Source organism: Geospiza fortis, unplaced genomic scaffold, assembly GCF_000277835.1.
Source record: "Geospiza fortis unplaced genomic scaffold, GeoFor_1.0 scaffold121, whole genome shotgun sequence".
Lineage (NCBI taxonomy): Eukaryota > Metazoa > Chordata > Aves > Passeriformes > Thraupidae > Geospiza > Geospiza fortis.
Window position 1 is genome coordinate 2,093,767 of NW_005054346.1, and position 23,571 is coordinate 2,117,337.

Here is a 23,571-nt window from a genome sequence, read left to right on the forward strand (position 1 = left end):
GTTATCAGGACAAGAAAAATGGTTGGTTTCTCATGCAACCAAGACCACAGCCATAGAAAACTCATGGATAGAGAAAAAACACCCAAGTAGAAACAGGTGCTTTTAGAAAGAACACGTTTGAGGGCTGCTATAACCCAGGAGGTGAGAGTGGCTCTACTCTGCACCAGTAAATCGCTCCATTTTTCTCTTCACAACCAAAGTACTGCAATAATCAAATCTCTTGAACCAGAAAGATGGGTTGTACACAACATTATTCTACCTCAGCAGAACCTGACAAAAGCTGTAATTTTCAAGTTCAAATAATAAAACTAAGACACATTATTAATATATAATTTTGAGCACCCTTTTGGCAAAATCCTGACCAAAGTGTTCTGCATAGTTTATAATACGCACACAGAACAGACAATATGTTTCAATCAAACACTTATCTTGCTGAGCAGAAGATATGTAGGAGGAAAAAAATGTGTCTGTACTTATTTTCTTACTGAAAAAAAAACGCAAACCCAAAATGACACATTTTAAAAACTGCTTAAGCTAATTTCTGGACTGCAAGAAGTTTCACAGAAGTGAGCATAGAGGATACTAAATTTGATCTGTAGCTTTTTAAATGGTCTTTCATAAAAAATTTATAAGCTAAGTGATTTTCCTTAGTAATGAGATAATTTTCATTCCCCAGTTTCTTGTATACACTGTCCTCAGTTAACTTGAGGCAAGAGTGTATTGATCCTTTCTTTTATGTGTTTGATTAAGGTGTAAGATAGCTAAATGTTAGATTAGAAATTCTAAACTCTGTTTTCATCTTGTCTTTGAAAAGTGAAATATTGCACAAAATACATGTTCATAATATTTGCCAGCACCAAAATTTAAACATCCAACCTTCAAGACCAGATTGCAAAGGAGGCTTTGTTCTACTGACAGTGGAAAAAAGCAAAAGTATCTGAAATGTAGTTTGACAGATATAATCTAAGCCAAACAAAAAGGGCAAAAAGTTTCTCAGTAGGTATAATATGTACTAATGGGCTCAAAGTACAGCTCTCAAGCAAGTAGTTCCTGAGCCAAGTTTCCCAGAAATCCCATCTTCCTGGAGCCCTTAAGACTGAAAGTATCAAAAAATTATATTCCGCATGCGTGAATCAAAACTAACAAAAGAACCTTCTAAACGAAGGTCATATTGAAGAATTAAGTGCAATTTTGTGATTGAAAGAAGGCTGCCAAGCTGCTCCCTATCCAAACCCGGTGAAATGGCTGATCATCATGGACATTACGAGGCCTCTACATTTGGGCAATTCCAACCATGATTCAGAAATAAGTCTGCCAAGTGTGTAGATAAAGACATAACCAGAGTGGAAAAAGCATAGACAGAGCAAAACAGCATAATAAAGATTTCTTTTAGAGGCTGTTATGGAGGTAGGCAACAACTACAGTACTGTTCTGAAATACATATACTAAAATTGAAGATCTCTCTCCACAGCAAGTAAGAATAGCAATTCTAAGGATAGTATTTTTAACATGTCCTATGAAATTAGTAGCAAAGACACTCATGATGACAGCAGTAACGATGTTAATAATTATTATACCTCTTCAATAGAACATTTTACATTTGAGGTGAAATCCCAGAGTAATGCTGGTTTGATACATCTATTTTCTCTTTTAAAAAACCTTCTTATTCATTAACAGATGCTAAAAACTGTTAAAATTGCATCAGAGACTCGATTGCATTTGAATATACTGTTTCATTAGAGGTGGAATTTAATATCACCAGATTTTGTGTTTCTCCTCTGGCACATAAAAGGTCTGATGAATGGCAGAGTTAAATATAAGCTAGAGATTATGGCTTTTGTCCTGTGATTAAAAAATAAGTTCACTACTTTCTAAATATAAAAACCAGCAACACTCAAATAGTGTCATTTTAGTTGAACACCAGAACAGTGAGATGGCATCTTCTAACAAAAGTGATCATATTCATTTTCCATGAGACTATGCTAAAGTGACTCATTTATCTACATACTGGTGCTTTCTCCCAGCTCTTCAAATAGTTTTTTTAATTAGTACATATCCCTTTTCACAAATCAAACTCCCCTAGACACCTGCTGTGAAAGAAAAAATGCACACACAAAACATCAGATGGTAACATGGAAAAGTCATAACTGGAAGTACCTCAGCAACAGGGCTGCCAAGCATGGAGAGATAAAGCAAATGCAAATTTAAACCAATGTAACTTCTAAAATTTTAATAAACAATATGAAATCTGGTTATTCTCCATCTTGTAAAGTTATTCTGGTGACCTGAGCAAAGTTCAATATCAAGGGTTGTCAGCAAATATGTGCAGCAAGTAATAATCCACTTTTCTCCTGCATTTTGAGAGCTGATAAACAGATGGTATTAAAGTTTACAAAGCAATCTGGAAGCAGTTCTGACCTCTGAAAGTATCTGGTCATTTGGATGCAATCAGCCCAGACAAGCCAAACAAGGAAAATATTTGGGGAAAAACCTTCATAACATTCTGTTATGGGAAGCATAAAGCCCAAATCCATAGATTTAACAGTGTAAACAGATCAAAATCTGTTCTGACTCCTTCTCTTTTCCTCTCACCTCTTTTTTTTTAATGTGGGAAAAACAAAAGACCCAAATTCATCATTTCAGAATTTATGTCAGTTAGAATGACAAATTCCGTGTCTTGACAGATTACAACAGCAAGGCAGAGACATTTGGATTTCCCAGGACAACAGGGCTGAGAATTCCTCATTTCATCCATTTGGTTTCCAAGAAACAGAAGGGGCTGCAGCTGCTCCCAGCTCCTGCCTGCTATCCCCAGTCTCCCATCAGTCATGACAGTATTGATGTGAAGATTAAACACAAACTTCAAAACAACTTCTGGATCAAACCATTCTGAACTTGCCTGAAAAAGTAAGACTAAATGATTTTCTATCACCAATAGTCCATTTTTTTCTGACTGGATGTGATTTTCACTAAAGGGCTGCAAATCAGCTGGACAGATGCACATCAATCCTGAAAAATGGAGTTGTAAAATACAAATACAGACTGAAATTTTCCGAGAAATTTAATATTTCACAACAGCTTGCCTAATATCACTGGAAAGAAAAAATAATTTTGAGTTTGTGTTCACTACCTACAGAGGTGCCATGCCGCAAAGTGCATATTTAGGTTACCAGAGTAAAAAGGATCAAAATCGTCCAATTCATTCTCAGGTTTCAATTCGGCTTTCAGCCATTCTACATCCAAAAATGCACCAAAACACCCCTTAGAAAAATGCCCTGAGTAGAAAAGATGAGGTGAAACAAATTGGTTTAGTAGTTACCACAGTCAGAGATGCCAAAATTAATTATGTTCTATGTGAACAGGAAAAAAATATGAAAAATATGAAAATATGACTATGCTTAGTCTAATTAAAAACTAAAGCTTCTCTCAACATATAATTTAATGCCATTATTATTATTTTAATTACTTTTCTTCCCGTGCATCATAAGCTAATCATTCCTACATTTGACCACTTTTTACATCAACTATACTACAAGTAATCTTTTTTTTCTGCTATCATTTAAATTATTATGTATAGAAGGAATATTATTTAAATCAGTGCATAAAGTAATAAAAAACTTAGTGTTAAAGTAAATCAATTTGGGGTCAACATTTTTTGGGGCATTTGTCTGTAATTAATCGTGATGGCTGGGTAATATGCATTGATTCTGATGAACAATCTGAAGAAGAAAATAGACACAATAAAACTAAAAAGCAAGACAAATGTTGTTCAGGACTATAAAAAAATAGATGGACAAAGTATAGGCAGGCCTAATTCAAGATTCTTCCACAAGCTCTAGGATGTTCTCATTGTGGAAATATGTCTCCATTCCAGTAAAACTTGCATTCTCTGTGCCCATAACTGAAATTTTGCTGAACAGCCTTGCTTTTCAACAGCGGTAAATCTGGCCAAACATTAAGTATTAGAGAGAAAATGAGCATGAAGATCATACACTAAAGTAAAATACTATATTTCACAATTACAGTAAACTCTGCAGGAGTTCAGGACTTAGTTTTAGTCCCTTTATAAATCTTTGTGAAGCTGAGATGTTGCCAGTGTGGAAAGGCCACTATAAAATCAGTGTTGGATGGAGCCCATCCACTGAAGGCCAGTCCAACATACAGAAAACCATTATTATGCACATGAAGTGTATTAATTCCACTCTGAATCAAAAACAACACTTCAAAAAGTAACTGTCTGTGGAACACACACCATCACCACATAGAGCGGCCACGTGCAGCCTGTGTTAAAGGGATTTTCTGTCTTTCATCCATTGAGCACCAGCATGCAGGTTCACAAAAGGCACCACTGTGGTTACACAGTTGTGCAAACCTCAGAATAAAGATATCCCAACTCCCTTATCAGGTACATCTCCCCCATCCTATGACAGGATAAGCAAACCCAGCTCTACCAGATATTTTCAGACACAAACTACCAATAGATTTCTGACTTACTGAAGTAGATGTCATGAACTTATGAAGCCAGAGAATCATTCTTAGGAGGTAAGTATCTATTAGTCATATATCAAATCTACCCTTGGTTAATGAATTTTTTGTAGGTTAAAAACATATTTTTATCAGGGTTATTTGATTCAATATTAGTATTTTTTAATAACAAAGTATGAAACACAAAGGAAGTTATGTTAATATTGTTTTTCTGTAGATTTAAAAATTATCGTCATCCAGTCTATTTCCATAAATAAATGTAAGTATCTACCTCTTTATAACAGAGAGACTTTCAAAGAGAAATTAGGAAGAAAAAAAAAAGGCACTTCTTTTCACTGCACATCATCTGTCAGTGTTAAAAACTGCAGGGCGCATCTTTTCACAATCATTTTCCTGTAAGATCTTAGCACCTCTAGTCAGCTGGAAATGTTGCAAGGAAGCAATTTCACTATGAAATATTCTTTGCATGATGAGAGAACAGCATTTCCAAAATTTTGAACTATTCCATGCCTTTTATTTACTCATTTTCCATCACACTTGCAAAAATAAACACAATTTAAAGGCACCTGAAACCCCAGCTTTGGTAATTATCTCTCATTCTGCGCAGAAAGTCTTTCCATTAAAGGCTTCTTCCTCTGTAAGGAGGCAAGTAAATCTGGTAAAAAATTGTAATTTACTTCTTGTCTTGTAATAATTTAAGCTATTCACTTACCTCTCTCTATGCCAAAAATTAAAGCAGATCTGGTTACGTTTTTAATTTCAGATTGTTCAAGAGGTCTTATTTTATTTTTATTGTAAAGTAGAAGATTTTGCGTGAAAAACACCAGTTTCAAAGACCTGGACTGCAGATAAGGCAATTGTGCAGGAACTGAAGCACGAAAGGATGATTCTACAGAGCACAGTAATAGCATTGTGTGTCAACCCTGCTACTAAACATCTATAATGTTAAAAAAGACCAAATAGAAAAAAAGCACACCTTGAAATCCATACAAGTAGTGATTTAGATCCATCATTCTGTCTCACTGCATTTAATGCATTTCTCTGCATTTTCGGATTGCATTTTAAACAAAATAGTGTCACAGAATTTAAAACATGCAAGAGAACAGTAAGACTATAATCCATCCAGTGTATGTATTAGATACACTAGAGGTGACAAAGCAAAAATGTACCAGATTGCCTATGAAAGACAAATATAGAGCAAAATAAAACAACCACTGCTGTAGAAACAGCATAGCACTATCTGTGCTAAATGTCTTGCCTATTTTATTTTAAGATAAATTCTCACATATTTCAAAATTATTTAGTTGGTTTTAGATAGTAACCAGCACAGAATGTAATACCCTATGATCCTGAACCCTAAATTATGCTGCTCTACTATCCTAAATAATACTCTATTATCCCAAATAATTATTTTACACAAAGAGAAGTTTGTCTTTGCCTCAGTGGGTATGATATCACAAAAATATACTAATTGTAGACAGACATAACAGAACTACCATTTAAAAAATAAAAGAGAATCTTGACTAAATGGGAAGGTAGCAGGACTTAAAGCCCAGTTGAGACCAGGTGGTTGGAGAAGGGTATGGATTAGTTTTTCAGTCTGTGCTAACCTGTCTCCTGAAAGTAGTCCCATTGATCCCTGAAAGCTTTCTTACTGGGGAGTTTATAGCCTGAATACAGCTGCAAAACTCCAAGGATTTTCTTTGTAGCATACACTCGTTGAGCTCAGACCGAAATTCTTAGAGGAAAATTTCTGAATCTAAAAGGAAGATTCTTACGTTAGAATGTCAAAAATACAAATTCAGGGTACCTATTTTTCACCTTGTTTCATTTGATTCACAGAAAGGCAGCTGGCCATGATGGACAGCTTATGGTGCTACTCTGCTTTGCAACGTGGAAGATGAAGCAGGTTTGGCTGGATTGCAGGACCACTGCCAGCTACAGGAGACAGCATAATCAACACTTGGCAAAACCTGCCTCATTCTTCAGCCAAGTGTCTGCCAGCCAGAACCCCACTGCTTGAAGGATGGTAACATTAAGGAGAGAATTTCTGCAGGGGAAATTAAAATTCAGAAAAGAAAATAAGACTCCGATTTTTCTGGGTTTCATCAAGATTATAGAAGATTTTTCCCTTTATCCTCCAGGAAATGCAAAAATTTAAATAAACTTGGGATTTGTTTCATTTGGATGCTTTAAATTATTCCTTTGAGCCTGTAAGGCCTATGGTCCCTGAACAGACTTCTGCAGCTGCTGCACCTAATTTCATTTTGGCACAGAAAGGGGCTAGGACATGTCTGTGCGGTGCAGTCTTGCTCTTCTCCCTCAAGCAGGAGCTAGAATCGTGATTCAATAAAATTTAAAAGTGCCTTTCATCACCTGCATTTGTACAGTCTGATAGCAACTTCAAACAGAATGAACACAAGCAAAGAAAGCAGAACGTTGTTTACAGGGTGACAGCTGGCTGGCAGGCAGAAATATAATTATGAAAGATAAAAAAGGTAAAATAAAAATGCAAACTATTGATTTCTCAAACTAATTCAGAGTTATGTTCCTCTTGTTGATCAACAAGGCATGTTCGCTTATGATAATCCACGGGGAAGTTTGTAGCACTCACACATCACTTAGGACAGTGAAGGTTAAAGGGACTTATTTTCCCCCATCCTTGGTTTTCTGGCGCTCAAAATGTATTTGGAAAGAACTGCTGTCTGAAATAGATATAGGACTGCAGGCTTTAATGTAAATTGGTAAACATACTGTCGTAATAAAAATCAAAGAAAAGCAATCACCAGCAATTCAAAATCCCCAGCATTATCTTGGATATAGGGATGAAAGTATGAACTCTGTCAAGCCTTTTTAGCCTAGTGCAGCGTAAAAAGCAATTTAATATGGATCACAGAGAAGTCAGAAACCAAGACACTGCTGATCCAGAGATCAGCAATCACTGTCAAAGCAGACAAAGCTGCTGTTTCATAGTTCTTGGCCTCTTCTGCATTGGACTGTCACCCAGCGCCTCCCTCACAAGCTATCTGGGACTTGCTTCTGGTTATAAGGAGCAGTGGCAGAACCTCCCCCTGCCCCCTTGTCAATCCATGACACCTAAATTCAGAGAACTCAGAAAGGGCCCTCCAATCAGTTCAGTAAGAGATGAATAAATTGAGTGAGGGAAGGTGTATATATATATGTATGTATGTATATATTTTAAATTCTATTTTAAATTCTATTATATGTATTTAAACTTTGACAGATTAATGTCTTGCTCAGCTCCCACTCCCCATGAACAAAAGAAAGATGTTGATGAGTAGACCACCCTGTACTCTTCCACAGACTCTCAGACATTCACTCCCTTAAAGACCAATCATAGAAACTGAGTTAAAATGAGGGCTTTTAAAAAGAAATTATGGGGGAGCCTTGCTCCAAGTTGATCTTCATTTTTAAGCTGGCAAGACTGACAAATTAATAGACTTTCAAAATGTAATCTGCAAGAAAAATTCACATCTTTCCCCTCATCTGTTCATCCAGTAGCATCTGTACATAATACCAATTTTCAATTCATTTAGTATCCGTAGCCTAGTGTTAAAAAACAGTCATGAGCCATTGATCTGGGCCTACAAAACGTGAAGTTCTGCAACTGATCACAATCATGGACTCCACAGTATTTAGTTTCTAAGAGCACAGAAAGCCAGATACACTGCTGAGTACAACCAGAGATAAATATCCCCTCTAACTGAAAATCAGTAGCTGGAACTCTAAGGAACTAGATAACAAGCTAAGGAGCACTATTTTGCAACATTATCTGCCCTGATTAAATACTACTCCAACAAACTGAAGAATTTAGCCTTCAAGATTGCAGGCATGAAGCAAAATCCTCTGTCTATGGGACTTGATGACATGCAGCATCTTACTCGTTCCTCTTGTGTCCTCCTCACAGGATTCTGAGTTGCTGCAAGACTGTTTTACTCTGAGAGCAGCAAGGAGAGGAGGTCCACAAAAACACTGAAGAATTTAGCACTAGAAATGCTGGACACAAAATTCACTAAGCAAACCTACCAGTTGGAAATAAAGCAAGCTTTCTATCTGGGCAAAGGCAATTTCTGAATGTCAAAAAACCAAAGCCCACTCAGTACTGGACTGTAGAGATGTGTCCTAGGGAGACCAGAAAGAGAAAACAGCACATGAAGTGACTTTATATGACTCCAAATACTAAGGAAAAACTTCTTCATCCATCCAGTTTGCATCTGCAACAGCAATTTCAGGAAATTGTTATTAAAAAACTTTCTTAGCTTTAACCACTCAGAGGGATTTATTTCCCTTAGGAGAGTGAATTAATCCCTTCTTGTCTCTAAATACATGAGTTTTCTTCTGAACTTCCAGGTACAAACCCCTGAGTACCTATACAATTTCTCAAGTAGCCCATTCATTTTTCCTGGAGGGCCCATCTTGAAATATCTCTGATAATGCCAAGAGTTGGTGTTTCTTTCTCTGAACAGATGGCAGCCACAAAGGCAGTATTAATGCACAAATGAAGTAGCAGTATCGTGTACCAAAACTCAAATGGACTCACTGTAAAGTAGAACAAGTCATGCTTTAGAGAAAAGCATCTTGCATCTTTATGTAAATAGATGATGATGAATCCTTTAACATCTAGACAGAAACCCACACATAACACTTTCAAATCCCATTCCCATGCTCATAATACAGTCTTTAAAACCAATATGGTTTTGTGGTTGGTTTTCTAATTTTTTTGTGGTTTTAAAATACACTTCTATAGATATTTTAGGAGCTTTTACCTTTGAATTAGCCGTAGTTTTGAGCAGAAATTTGATGATGAATTAATTTTCATCTTAGAATAGCTCATGTTCAGATTTAAGCAAACCAGATCTTATTCAGTCACCAAATCATTCTGAATAATTTATGACCCACACACTACAGGGTAATAGTTTATTTGGGTAGTTCTGACTACAGTCTTAAACTATCAGAATTTTTGGCACGAATGTATTGACAAATTCATGAAATGCTGGTCAAACCCACAGGCAGTCTTTTTCAGCTTAAAAAAACCTGTCAGAATTATGCCTGACGCCTTTTCTGATCACATAAGACATGAAACTGAAAGCAAGACAAAGAGAAAAGCTGTACAGCCTCATGGTCTTCTGAAACAACAGCGTCATGACAACCCATGCTCCACAGCATTTGCATCTTCCTCTGATATAGTGACTAATGTTACATAGCAAAGCTTTTTCCAGCTATTTCCTAAAATTAAATACAGTTTGTTATGTACACTTGTATCATTGACAGAGAGTAATACAAGTAGTCTGTTGCCAACTCTCAAATGGCAAACACTGTCTTCATACAACTTAATTTTTTTGGCTGTATATGAAACTTTTCCTTTTCCTGATAATCTGCATTGCTTATGTTGCAATTGCCTCTTTTCTTCTTCCCTCCTCACAACTCTTTGGAAGAAAGGATTTTATTTAAAATCAGGAGAAAGTATTGCTCATTCTAACACAAGGTATTGGTAACCAAGTCTGCTAAAACAAGGACTTGCATAGATCAGAAACTAAGTAGCATTTTTAACATACTGCTACCCCTGATCTACAGTTTGGAATTCTCTTGAGAAGAGCATATTTTTAGTATCAGGTTATTTGTTGTGTTAATTCTTCTGTGATTATTTGTTATGTTAATTCCTTTCTTTGTTGGGATTTTTCCCCCTCTCAAATTTTAGTCTTTACTTTTTTGGTACACTGTCCCAAAAAATTGTAATCTGCCTAGCTGGAACATAAATATATTGCTGCCTGTGACAAATATGATCAAGTACCAGAGAGTTCTGTAGTGATACTATTGTCATATAAATATTTGTCTATTAAAATCTCTTAAGGTTGATGACAAAGTTCAGTTGACTATAGGTCAGTCCGTTTTTTTGGTATTGTATTAAACACATCAATCATCCTTCAGGCTCAACCTCTTGTTATCATAAGGTGTACCTGCAGAAATGCATGTGTCTTATTTCCGTGAATCAATCATCTTGTTTCCTTGAGTCAAGCTCTCCTATTATTCCCCGTACCATACAAAGTAAATAAAAATTTCAGCATTTCCTGCCTGTATTAAGAGTTCAATATAATATGTATTATTCATTTAGGTAACATTCCTCTTTCTACTTTAGCAATTAAGATTTCTGCCTTTTACTGAATTGAATGGGGAACAATCTCATTACAACTGCACAAACCAAAAAAAAATTGTACTGTCCATTTCTGTCAATCGCTGCAAACACAGCTCTAGAATTTCCACAAATCTTTCAAGTGCACTCGCTGTTCCATGTAAGATATTAGATATTTAGTGTAAGATCCATCTCTGAAAAGAGCAGCAGACTCCAACCTGCAGTGACGGAGTGACTGACTGACAAAAAAAGAGGGACAAGCCAGTTGTCCTACCGGTGAACACCGCTGTTGCACATGATGATGTGGCAGGCTCCCAGCCTGCTGCAGAGCTCGGAGGACACCGACAGCAGCCCGACGCCGGAGGCGCTGCAGGCCGTGTAGGCGCAGGCGGCCGTGCGCTTGGAGCGGATGAAGGATCCAACGAGCCGGTACAGCTCATCCAGGCAGTTGAGAGGCCTCATCAGCTGCAAGGGAGGAACAGAGGTATCTGAATATTTGCTCCTGAGAGCACAGGAAATACTCTATCAGAGCAGGTCATCAGAGATGCAGGTAGAACAGCAGGTCTGGCTGAGAAAGCCAAATTCCATGACATAAATACCAAACACAGAGTCTTCTGATACATGACAACTTTTTATAGCTTTTCAGTTCTTCCCATCACTGACTATTTCCTTCCCAGTTCCTGCCTTTGGAAGTGTTTTTCACTTCAATAGACTTGATTTATCCATGAGTACTGTATCCACTAATGGACTGGGAAAGAAGGGAAGACATAAAGAAGCAACCTACGACTGTACATATATACAGGAAGATATCAAGACTTGTTAATTGACTTGCTGAGAAAATCATCTTACATTTATGACAACACTGTCCTTTATTTGTCAAATGTCTAGTTCCTAATCCTGACTAACATCAAAAAATAAAAATTAACAGATGTGACAAAAACATAGTACAAAGCAAAACCGGTTAACTTTGTAGTAAGACTTAAAATAATCCCAGCATTACTGTACTAAGAATGAATGAAGTAAAGAAGGCAGCTTTCAAGTGCAAAGCTTGTGTCAGAAGAGAAGCCTTCAAAAGTGGTCTAGCAATGAAAACCAGTATCTCATGGTGCTTTGTGTAAATGAGATGTTCACAATACAAATTTTCAGACCACCTAATTTCAAATACCTACTTCTCTTTATTCCAGAAACACTTAAAGATTGCAACAAATCCCCATGCTACTCAAAGAATTAATCTATTGAAAGACAGATTAATTCCCTAAAGACAGTTTTAACTAGTTAGAGAAACAGCAGCCTCACTTGGTCCTATGATACTTAGTTCATTGAAAAGCATAGATGTCAAGAAAATCAGCTATAAAAAAAAAAATTTAACCTGGGTGCAAACAGATTTAACTTGGTTTAGGTCCTACTGGATTAACTTGCATCTAAATCTAAATTGATTTTAGATGGTGTCATCTACTAATGCAAAGCTATGGACAATGAAGTGAAAGGTGCAGCCAGAACTGGATCATGCACTCACTCTTGGCTTGCTCCAGCTGCCAAATAAATGCCAAATTAACCTAGCATCCCTTGGTCAGAAGTGGATTATGAGATGCTTTTCTCTTGCCCTTGAACTTTTTGCTGAAACAGATAGGGAACAGGTTTAGGGGCAACAAGCACTTCCCTCACAGCTAAACATCCCCTGCTGCACCTATGACTGCCAGGCACGCTGCTGACTCCCCAGGGAAGGAGTGGCAAATGTCCTTCTTCCCCTGTGTGCAGTCCTGCATGGATCCAAGAAACAGGAACCACCAGTCTGTTAAAACCAGGGCTGATACTGACATAAAATTTTAGTCCGACATAGAGCTCAGCTGATGAGCACTGCTATTTCTCAAGCCATAGCAGCTCGATCACTTTCACAGGCAAGACCCCAGGAATTTCTTTATTCCCCCTACTGGGGTGCAATACAGGAATTAACTCTTCAACGAGAGAAGAGAGTATTAAATGAATTTTTATAGCCCCTGGGATCTCTCAGCCACAGAAGTTTAAAGACAGATGAAAGCATTTGAAGAAAGCCTAAATAAGAAGATTCAGAATAAAGTCTTCTGAGCGGGATGCTGAAGGAGTATTTAATTTGGAAAAGCACTTCCAGCTTTCAGAAGAAAGAATTTCTGCCTGCACCTCACATGCTCCTAGGGCAGTAGCATTGCTCTGAAAGCACAGTGAAAAAGGAAGGCAATGATCCCTCTTCTCAAATACAGATACCCAGATACACAGATACTCTCCTGCCACACCTTTTAATCAGAACCACCTACCCCAAAAAACACAGGTGGGACAAAAAGCTGCAAGAGAGCTCCTCCTTCCCCTGCCCCTCTCCCCCCAGCTTTAAACAATTCAATTTTTGATGGAGTAAGTCTCAGTAACACAGTGTGTAACAGGCTGAGTTTAATTAGGCACTTAACACTTTTATTTACCTTATCAATATAAGCTCCTTTAGATGTTGAATTTGGAGGCAAGTTTGACTTGTCCAGGTAGAATGCCCTGAAAGAACAAACAGACAGAGTAAGGCAAAAACTAATTGTTTCAAGTCCTGAACAAAATTTCTACAAGGGACTATTCTTAGACGCCATCCTAAGGTTAAAGGGTTTTTTTACTTTATGGAAAGAGAGGATGAAGGAGTAATACAATAATCAACAGGTGCTATCACTTCTTCTTTTAAAGTAATTTAATAAAAAGTAATAAATAAAGAACTTTTTTTATTCTGGAGACAAAAAACTGTCCCTCTGCCCTTTGGCAGTACAGTGCAAAATTTTAACATCTAGTTATCAGAAAAAAAAAAGGGATCTGAAAGTGATTTTCAAAAAAGCTACCCATGAAAAAAAAGGTCTGTGGCATCTGTATAGATTTTAAGAGTGACTTTGGGAAAACTGGCATAGAAACAGTGCCTGAGCTTCACCTTCTACAAGCTTTTTTTATATTTGCTGTATATAAGTGCAGTAACATAAAAGCAGAATCCCCCAACATGAAACACAGTACTGACAGAGGAAACATATACATGTTCATAATATAAAAAGAAACAAAAAAGCAGAAACCCTACAGGGGACAAATATGCATTATACATCTTCTTCAATTCAGGAACCCTAGAGGAATTTTTGTTTTAACTTTCCAACTTATAAGCACATGAATTGCTCACCAAAGAGGAGTGATCATTAAGCATCTCATAGGTAAATATCACACATATCTTTGTGATAAGATCACAGGCTTTATTGCCTCTGCAGCAACACTGAAGTAAGTCTGTCACTGCCACTGCAGTGAAGTTGGACCAGATTATCTTTAAAGGTTGTCTAATCCAAACCATTCCACATTTCTCTGATCACAAAACTCATTCTGCTGGTAGTAAAGCTCCTAAAATCTCCTGTGGCAGCTGAAAACAGAAATATTTGGTAGGCCTCCCTACCTACCAGTGAGAACCAGGCAGCAGCCACTAATGCAGAAACTCTGGGCAACATTTAAATGAAACAGAACAAGAGAAACTCAACTGAACTGCGGAACACATAGGGAAAAAAAAGAGATTCTCAAGGGACAACCTCAAGGTATCGCTGTGATCTATCTCCACTGTGTGTGCTCAAGGCACAGACCTGACTAGAGGTCACAAGTGAGCCACAACCCAGGCTGGAACTAAAGAGTTTGGCGGCCAAATTCCAGTTGCTCTATAGTATGGAAAAAAAAAAAAGGAAAAAATTGTCTTCTTGCATCCTAGCTCTCAAACAAGAGGATCAACTGGACCCTCCAGTCATTAAAGCACTGATTCATGTAGTACAGAAGGCTAAAAATTGCTTCCCCTCTTATTTGAAGTTACATTGTTGCTGGGCAGGGGTGCAGACTGCAGATCTGAATACCTGTTACTCTTCAATAATCTGGAATAATTTACTTGATTAAAAAAAAACCATCTTTTATTTGTTTGTTGCTTGTAGTTTTGAAAAACAAATTCTCCCAAATTTAAGGTTTGAATTAATTCCCTCAGAAAGCACAGCAAAGATAATCTAGTTCTGTTATTCCATTAAGCCTGTTGCATGATCTGCAATGCACTCTGTGTCAAAGGAAGCTGGACACTATTGAAAGGAAAAGAGGTTTGTAGAGAAAATTACTCATAAATCGCTTTGAGTGGCCACAGCACATAAAAGCTACCTCAGCAGCAGCAGACCAACCTTTTTTCTCTGTTAGCAAAGCTACAAAACAAAGCCTCATGCTGCTCTCCCCTGAATGTTATCAGACTGAAAGCCTATACTGCCTTTTCCTGCCATACAATAGAAAAATCTGCTTCATACAGAGAGTGTTCAGCAATCCCATCTCTCTGGACTGTTATTCCAGCAAATTCATCTGCATTAAACGAAACCAGAAACCAAATATGGAACAGTACACTAATTAATGGAGTACAGGGAAAATAATTAACTCAGGGTATCAAATGAAGGAACAGGGACCCTGGAATGGAATATATGGTTATAGGAATTACTCCATTAATTCAGGCAATTATTCACTAACCTAAAAAAACCCAAACAAAAAATCAACTTTACACAACATTCATTTTAAATATAAAAATATCCTGTTACAAGTGAAACTATTCCTTCTCCATCAGATAACACTCCCAGATGTTTCTCGAGTGCTTTATTTTCATTGCTTTTCATAAAAACTGTCTTCAGTATTTTACAGAACATGACAACCTGTGGACAGCATATAAATTTCCAAAGCACTTCGCTTAATTACTAAATGCTTGTTAAGGTCCTTAATCATATTTTATGGGAAAAGTTAATGGCAATCTTGGCATGGTGCCCCATTTGGACAATATTTTCCAATCCATTTGAAATGAACCAGAATGAATCATAGTTCTTTGTCTCCAAATGTGATGTTAGTTTAGCTTTTAAAGCCTTGCAATTTCACTAAGATCCAGCAGAAAAGCCTTCCTTAAAAAAAAAAAAGGTAGATAATCCAATACACAATAAATCTACTGAGGATTATTGCTGTGCTCGACTTTTGTAAGATATCCCCTACGCAGCAATGTCAAATAAGAGGGACAAGTATCTCAGGGAGAACTAACACCAGGATAAGGTAACAAACATCTTAGGGTTCACAAAGTAAAATCTCTCACAAGATAAAGGTTTTCCCAAGATGTCTTCTCACAACCTGAGTACAAAGGAAATGCAGAAGTACTGATGTTTTCTTAGTGAAGCATTTTACAGGGTACCCTCCAAAGCTGACACAGACATGTATAAAGTCCTGAAAATTGAAATTTTGCAAACAGAACCCTAAGAAGGTTTCAGACCTGCAGAGACATGCATCCCTGAGTTACTTGGAACAGAAAGATAATTCAAGCAAATCCAAGTGTTTAGTCTTACTCTCAATTTCTTGTGCCAGTAAGCCCACAGGGTTATCCTAGGTATTGCTAATCTTTTTTTGAAAAAGAAGGATAGTAAAAAAATAATTGAAGAGGGGAAGGTAACTGGGTTATGGCATTAAATACCACCAAGTTTTTGGTTTTACTCTAGAAAGGTTTTGCTTTGATGCTGTAACACAGAAAAATTTAGCATTTTATTTCCACAACCTGTGTGGCAAACATATAAATTAGTTCCTACCGTCCTCAACAGAAGCATGGAAATGGATCTCAATTCTACTAGATTTTTTATGCCTCAGTCACAAGGTATTAAAGACCATCTAGAAAAGCACAGTCAGCAATCTGAGAAAGGACGCATCAGAACAGAGGTGTGGAGTAGGGAAGTGTGGGAACCCTTAATTATTTTCTTCAGCTTGAATTAAAAAGCACGTATTTACAACACAGATAAACAATATCTCTGTACTTCTGCATCTATGCACACACATACTTTTGTATTTCTTTAATAACAATTCTGTATTTGTTTAATAACAATTTAATAACCATGTTCTGCCGTCTAGCTTTTAACGACATAGGTGAGAGTGTGTATAACATGGTTATTGTATATATGTGTGTATATAAATTAATACATATACATTTGTAAATACATTTATATACATCTAATATATACGTAAAAATTCAAATTTTTTCTGTAGTAAATGTGTCCATTTTCTGTTAGAGCAAATTATTTCATGTATTCTTGCCACTAAATGGCAAATCTCAATAAATGATAGATTACCAAGTAGAATTACCTTCTCAGTCCATGCTAAGACTCGGCAATTTCAAACCAAGTCTCCTAGCAGCTGTCAGCAATACAATCCTATGTACAGCACCGCCAGCATCCTTAGTAGTTACAGAGAGTTTTAATTTTAACAACTGAAAAGCTTTGTGACAGTACTATGACTTTAAATTGTCAAAGGGCATATACAGTAATATTTTGACCTCTCACAACTATTGTGAAAACTGAAGTGCAGTTTTTTGAAGTGCAGTACTGAAGGAAAACTTTAGTACCATGTGGCTCTAATCACATTGTAACTTGTATTTCATGAGTGAGCAACTCGGTAAGCCCTACTCCTTGGGAAGGTCCTAGCACCCTTGTACTCATCACTGGTGAGGCCATACCTCCAGTCCTGTGCTCAATTTTGGGGCCCTCACTACGAGGAAGACCCTGAGATGCTGGACTGTGTCCAGAGGAGGGCAATGAAGATGGAGAAAAGCCTGGAGCACAAGTCATATAAGGAGCAACTGAAAGCTGGGGTTGTTTAGTCTGAAGAAAAGAAGGCTCAGGGGAGACCTTACTGTTCTTCTTGTAGTGAGGTGGGGGTTGGCCTCTTCTCCCACACAGCAAGTGATAGAACAAGAGGAAATGGCCTCAATTTGTGTCAGGGGAGGATTAGATTGGTTATTAGAAAAAAATTCTTCACTGAAAGGGTTGTCAAGCACTGGGACAGACTGCACAGGGACATGGTTGAGTCACTATCCCTGGAGGTATTCAAAAGATGTGTAGATATGGCACTCAAGGACATGGTTTAGTGGTGGACTTGGCAGTGCTGGGTTAACAGTTGGACTCAAAGGTCTTTTCCAAACCTAAATAACTCTATGATTCCTGGCACAACCCCATCACAAAGTGGCAAACCAGCTTTTGTCAGTCGCTACTGATGTCATGGTTTAGCAATTGTATTCTCCAATTTAGTCTTCCCTCTGAAACCACTCCAAGCCATGCACCATCATTCACTCCCCCTTCCCCTGCAGCAGGGCTGGAGAGGAGAACTGGAGTCCCAAAAGGTAAAGATCACAGGTTGAGATAAGAACAATTTACTAGAAACAGCAGTGGGGCAAGAAAACAACCAGCAAGAGCAACAATATTAATGACAAAAGTGTACAAAAGAGAGAGTGATTCCCACACAAAAACGGTCTCTGTGGAGCCCCCAACCCAACCACAGCCATGCCTCCCCACGCTCCCTCTGGCTCAGGACCAGCACCACATTTGCCCCATGAGAAGGAACCTCTTCTCCTTGGAAGAGACTCCCTTCCCCTGCCCCCAGCAATGATCTAAGGTGGTCTAGAACAATCTCCAGGTCCTAGCCATGTCCTTCCTGGCTGCTGCAGAAATTAACCCTGTCCTGGCTGGGAGCAGGACAACTATTATTTCCCTCCACTGTGGGAAATAGTGTGAGCTTTGGTGAAGGGGATGTGACTGTATGGTGAGGCAAGAAAAATACATAGAGAAGAGAAAAACTAATCAGGTTTAATAATGCATTTAAATACTTACAAGTGGGGAGAGGTATTAAGAAAATTGCAAGAAATGAAACTTAAGGACTTCCTGGTAAACATCTGCTTTAGTGGACTAGACTGGGAGTCTAGCAGGGACACAAACTCTCAACTGTTGAAAACTAAATGCCCAAGAAACTAGACTTTTAAACTAAGGGGAGGAATCTTCATAATGCTCCTCATTTTCTTTCCAGACTGCAGCATCTGGCTAAACTACTGGTCTCCCACCAATTTAAACTATCTTCAGCCTGTGAGCAAGGTATGTTGAGCAACTGGCACTAGAATGTGCACAAGTATCTGAGATAGAAACAGAGGAGGATGCTTGCAAAGCAACAGTCCTGCTATCGAAGCAGGCCTTTCACAGCCCTGCTCTTAAACCCTTGTAAACACAAGAGCAGGGGATTATATAAATGTAAGCATAGAAATGCGAAGACAGAGAGTCATGGATGACAAAAAAAAACTGAAAAAAAGTCAAGTTTGCTCTATGTAACACTGCCTACTTTTCACCTGTTTTCCAGAATTTAGTCTCCAGCGTCTCCACCTACATCCAAGGGCACTTGAAACCATCCTATTTGTGATGTGAAAGGGAAGCTCTTCGACCACAGACCAGTTACAGGTGCCCTCCTGCTTCTCCCATCACTGTCAAAACAGCCAAATCCACACTGAACCAAATAATGCTAAGTAATTGCTTCCACATTTCTCTTTCAGACAATGGATGTCTCCTTTTTAGCTCTGGATATTATAGACATGGAATAATACACTGTCTAAAGAGACAACATGCCAAATATTCATCATGTGGCAGGGGTTTCAACTACTGCAGGCTTGGGCTGGATTCCTATCAGTGACCAGGAATGAAAGAAAAGGCTCCACCTCTGATCACTGCAGATACACATTCTCTGTGCTTGCAGCAGATAGGGAAAGCAGGATGGACCTGATGTTCACCTCACCAAGCAAAGAGTCAGTACATATAATCTACCAAGACTCATCACTTTCAATTACAGAACACTACTGATAATAAATACTGATCCTATTCTGTCCAAAGTCTAAAGAAACAAATAATTTACATTCACAGAATGAGCACAGCATGGAAAAAGGGGAAAAAAATCCCAAAGCTAAATTCAAGCCATCTGGCAATATCTTTTAGACCAGCTAGACAAATTTCATTTACTTTTCCCAGGATCTCTCTATTCTCTCTGGTCTTACTTAATTACATGCAATGAATCTTAATTTCTGTTCTATCTGAAGTACTTCTCACTAAGTTCATCAGGATACAAACTTAGCTATTATTTCTTTGTTATATCCTTCAGAGTGAATGTTTAATTTTCAATTAAAGACTCTACATTTAGAGACAGTTATGTCAAAAATTTATAGACATTTGGAATCACATCTTAAAAATCCAAGAGCTATTAGATTTCCAATGTTTATAGTCATAGGAAATACATGATAAATTTGTAGTATTGCAGTCCTGCTTTACTGCTGCTGTTTTGAACACAAAGCTGTGTATCAAATAGGTAGTATTGAATACCAGGAAGCAGTTTTTCTATGTCATTTAGAAATATCTCACTATAACAAATAGAAAATATTATCACAGAATCACTCTCTGACACCCATAAGTCTCCTCACATCACTCTTCTGAACTTGATGTCAATGACAGAAACTGTTAGTTGCTCATTAACATGTCACTCACTGAGCTGAACAGGACAAGAGTAGCACAAGGACAAGCAAAATAAGCTTCTTGACCACTTGAGCATTTGCTTTGGAAAAGCTTTCCACTGGAAACAGTAGGGCAAGGAGTCTGTCAGCCTTAAGGTAGATTTTAATGTATTTACTACAGGAATTGATACATGATCTAGCCTTTTTGATAATGCAGGTATTGCCTTGAGGCTTCATCATTTTGTTTCAGAGACAAACAAGTTCTTTCTTTCACAGTAATTAACTACCTTTAAGTGGATACATCCTTTATGTCATTGTAACTCATTTACAGCAAAGCAACTATTAGAGAACTTTAGTTCAGCCTGAAGCCATGAGTGCCATCACATCTATTTTCTGCCTTGACTAAATTATACAGGATACAGAAAGCATCATCCTGCCAAGAAGCCTGCAGCTTGAGAGGCTATTGTACATTTATACATGCGTGTATAAATAAAAAAGATGTTACATTCCTGAGATTTTGTTCCATGTTTGCAGATATTCTAGAGGCAGAAATGGTTTCCTTTCCTTATCTTTCTGAAAATCAAAAGAAACAAGAAACCCCAACAACATGAAAACCTCATGAATTGTAACATTCCTGAATAAAGAATTCAATTAAATTTGCCATTGCTCTTATGGAGGATTACTTATGACATAAAATAAATACAGGAGGCTTCAGACAGAAAAATTGTTTGAAGTTACATTGTAAACGAAACTCTTTAAAATGATAAATATTACATTCAGTGTAATCAGATGTTCAATGTAATGAGGGTAGTTAACTAAATCATTTGTCGTTAGATTCACTGATTATAATTGCTTCCTTAGCATAACAGACTTGCATTTACCTCCCAAAATGATATCCAAGAAAGCAGCAACATAGGAAGAAAAACCCAACAAAAAAACCCAAGAAAACTCGAACAAAATCCACTTTTCCCCCCCCTTTACTGCTTGCTTTAATTTTTCTTCTATTATGGCTGTACAACAGAGTACAGAAGTAGCTGCCAATAAGCCTGGACACAGCTGACTTCAAAGAATAGTTCCAAATCACACAGACTGGTAGGCAGGAAGGAAGGAACATTTTTTCCAGACTTTCTTTCTCTATTGATGCACAGGCAAGTTAATTACTATCCAGTGGTAATTAACACCCACACCAGTGGTGGGGATGTGCAGCAGCCCTCAGCTGTCTTTCCCACAGCATGATCCTATCTTTGGAGTAAAGAACTGGGTCATCACATAATCAGGGGTGTCACAAGAAAATGCCATGCTGAGGACAAGAGAAAATTAATGGAAAAGCAGAACTCTCCTGACCTCACCTTCATCTATTATTTTTCTCATTTCCTCTGTACATTCCCAATCCTAGCCACCATAACATGAGAAAACAAATTTTGAAGGGGTTTAGATCTCTAAATGCAAGCATACATTTCTGAAGAAGCATTAAAATTGTTCCTCTATCTAAAAGCCATTAATTTCCCTAATTTCTTATTGCTAAAAGTGATCTGCATAGACAGTTTTGGAATCCAAGCACGTCTATTGATGTGCAGTTTTCAGCACCTATAGACCACCACAGTTTGCTCTTGCAGTCGGCAATGAAAGCGAAGCGCACTGCAGAGACACAGAAGCTGGAAGTAGGCTTGGTACAGCCACAGCCCTGCACCCTGCTGAATGACCTGTGCCCTGAACATCCTCTCTGCCTTTGTGATACATCCCCTATGTGCACAGACGTATCCAGGAAAAAACCTCTTATAGCACAGATGTGCTTGGACTTTTCTGATTAAGCAGCTAACCAGAAGCACCTGTAGAAAACGGCATTTTAATAGAATGTCATAGGAGGGACACCTTTTACCCAGAATGAGAATTCACACTACAAAAAACTTAAAAAAACCATCACCACCAGCAAAAAAAGATTAATCTGATAAAATGTCAAATACAGAGATAGGAAGACTGAAAGAGCAAGCTTCCTACTGCACATTCAAATTCCCATTCTGGGCCAGCAAGTCCAAACCTATGATAACTTAGACAAACATTACAGAACTTATCATTTTGACACTGAAAGTCCATTTTCAAAAATGGCTTACTTTTTGCAGGAACCTAACCCCAAACCCTATTTCTCTAAGGATGAAAACTGGTCTCATATCCAACTAAATGTTTTACTTGGAAGTCATTGTTCAGTCCAAAGACTGTCTGAGCTACAGCCATGCAGCTAACCTGTCAGGGTCTGCCCGAGCTTCCAACAGGCTTGCATCACAACCAATCTGACCATCACAGCACAGACCATAAGATTTATTTCTATTCAACGTAGTAAGAGCTAGCATACTGAACCCTGCTGCAGGAAATAGACCTCTATCAGTTATGAAGACCATATTCAAAGGACAGAATGTAGCTTAAACAAATAATGCTTAAATTGTAATTTTGAAGCATTACTGCTTTAAGTTTACCCTCACGTTTTTACAATTACATGGCTCAAGACTTGCAAGACAATATTTAAATCAACTAAGCAGTCTGAGTAAATATAGTGCATTTGTGAGATTTTGTTATTCCTACCAGCATTTGTAGTAGTTAAGGATTTGAACACCATTGTGTCCTGCACTGTTGAAGCAAAATAATGTCTGGTATCTGTAACAGCAAAAGGATTGATTCAGGATGAAAAAAGCCAGTTTGAAAGTCAAGGAGTACCAAAGGAGGAAGATGGGGACAAGTGGAAGGAGGGAGGAGAATACAAAAAGGTCTCACTTAACACTGACCTCCATAGTGGTCAGATACACAGGTTCTTTTTAGTCTGCTGCTAAATTAGAAGACAACTGCTGAGCTATCAAACACATAGTAATAAAGATCTTGAAAATTTCTGCTGACCTAATTACTTTCACTTGGATGTACTGAATGTTCCTGATTAGCAAACAATTTGATCAGGTTCAAGTTACATTGCTGGCAACTACTAGCACCAGCTCAGTTCTCAAACAGAATTTGAACATAACTTTATTTTTCTCACCAGTGTCACAGAAACAGAATTGGCGAACTATAAATATAAGTGCAATTGGAAAAAAAAATCCAGCATGATTAAGAATAATTGGGGGTTAGATGCTGAAAATTTCTCAGCAGATTGAAATCTCATAAACTAGGTATTGGTTGTTTTGTTGATTTTCTTTAAATAACATTTTTATTTCAATAAAGCACTTCCCACATACTGCTGGCATAGAGGATGTTGCCTCAGGAATTGTAGAACTCAACTTGAGCTTGTCTTAGAACAAAAGTTCCCTTATTTTACTAATAAGATTCAAATATCAGGGGTTAATTCCATTCCAGAAGATGGAGGGACATTTCCTCCATTTCACATAAGCATGAAATTCTATAACCAATTTTCAACTGTCTTTCATGCATTCTCATAAAAATGATGATCTTATCAATGACTATTTCATAGCTGAGGTAGTATTTGAAAAAGCCCCAAAGCAAGATCCATGAAAGACAGAAGCTTTTTTAATGATGCTCAAATCAGTGTCAAGGAAGACAATTTTGCACCTGGATTTATTGCATCAGTTCTGATACTGTAGAAAAGCTGGTCAGAGTTCCAAAGTAATGA

The 23,571-nt window shown here is 37.7% G+C and overlaps 1 protein-coding gene across 1 annotated transcript in view; it reads right to left on the reverse strand.

The window, feature by feature from the left end:
* The window catches only part of PREX2 (phosphatidylinositol-3,4,5-trisphosphate dependent Rac exchange factor 2), a 110,185-nt gene that overhangs the window by 15,603 nt on the left and 71,011 nt on the right, over positions 1-23,571 (reverse strand). Inside the window, exons 30-31 of the mRNA XM_031058645.1 lie at positions 13,087-13,153; positions 10,911-11,101 (exon numbers count right to left, since the gene is read on the reverse strand). Of these exons, the coding sequence (XP_030914505.1) occupies positions 10,911-11,101; positions 13,087-13,153 (258 nt within the window). The remainder of the gene's footprint in view (positions 1-10,910; positions 11,102-13,086; positions 13,154-23,571) is intronic.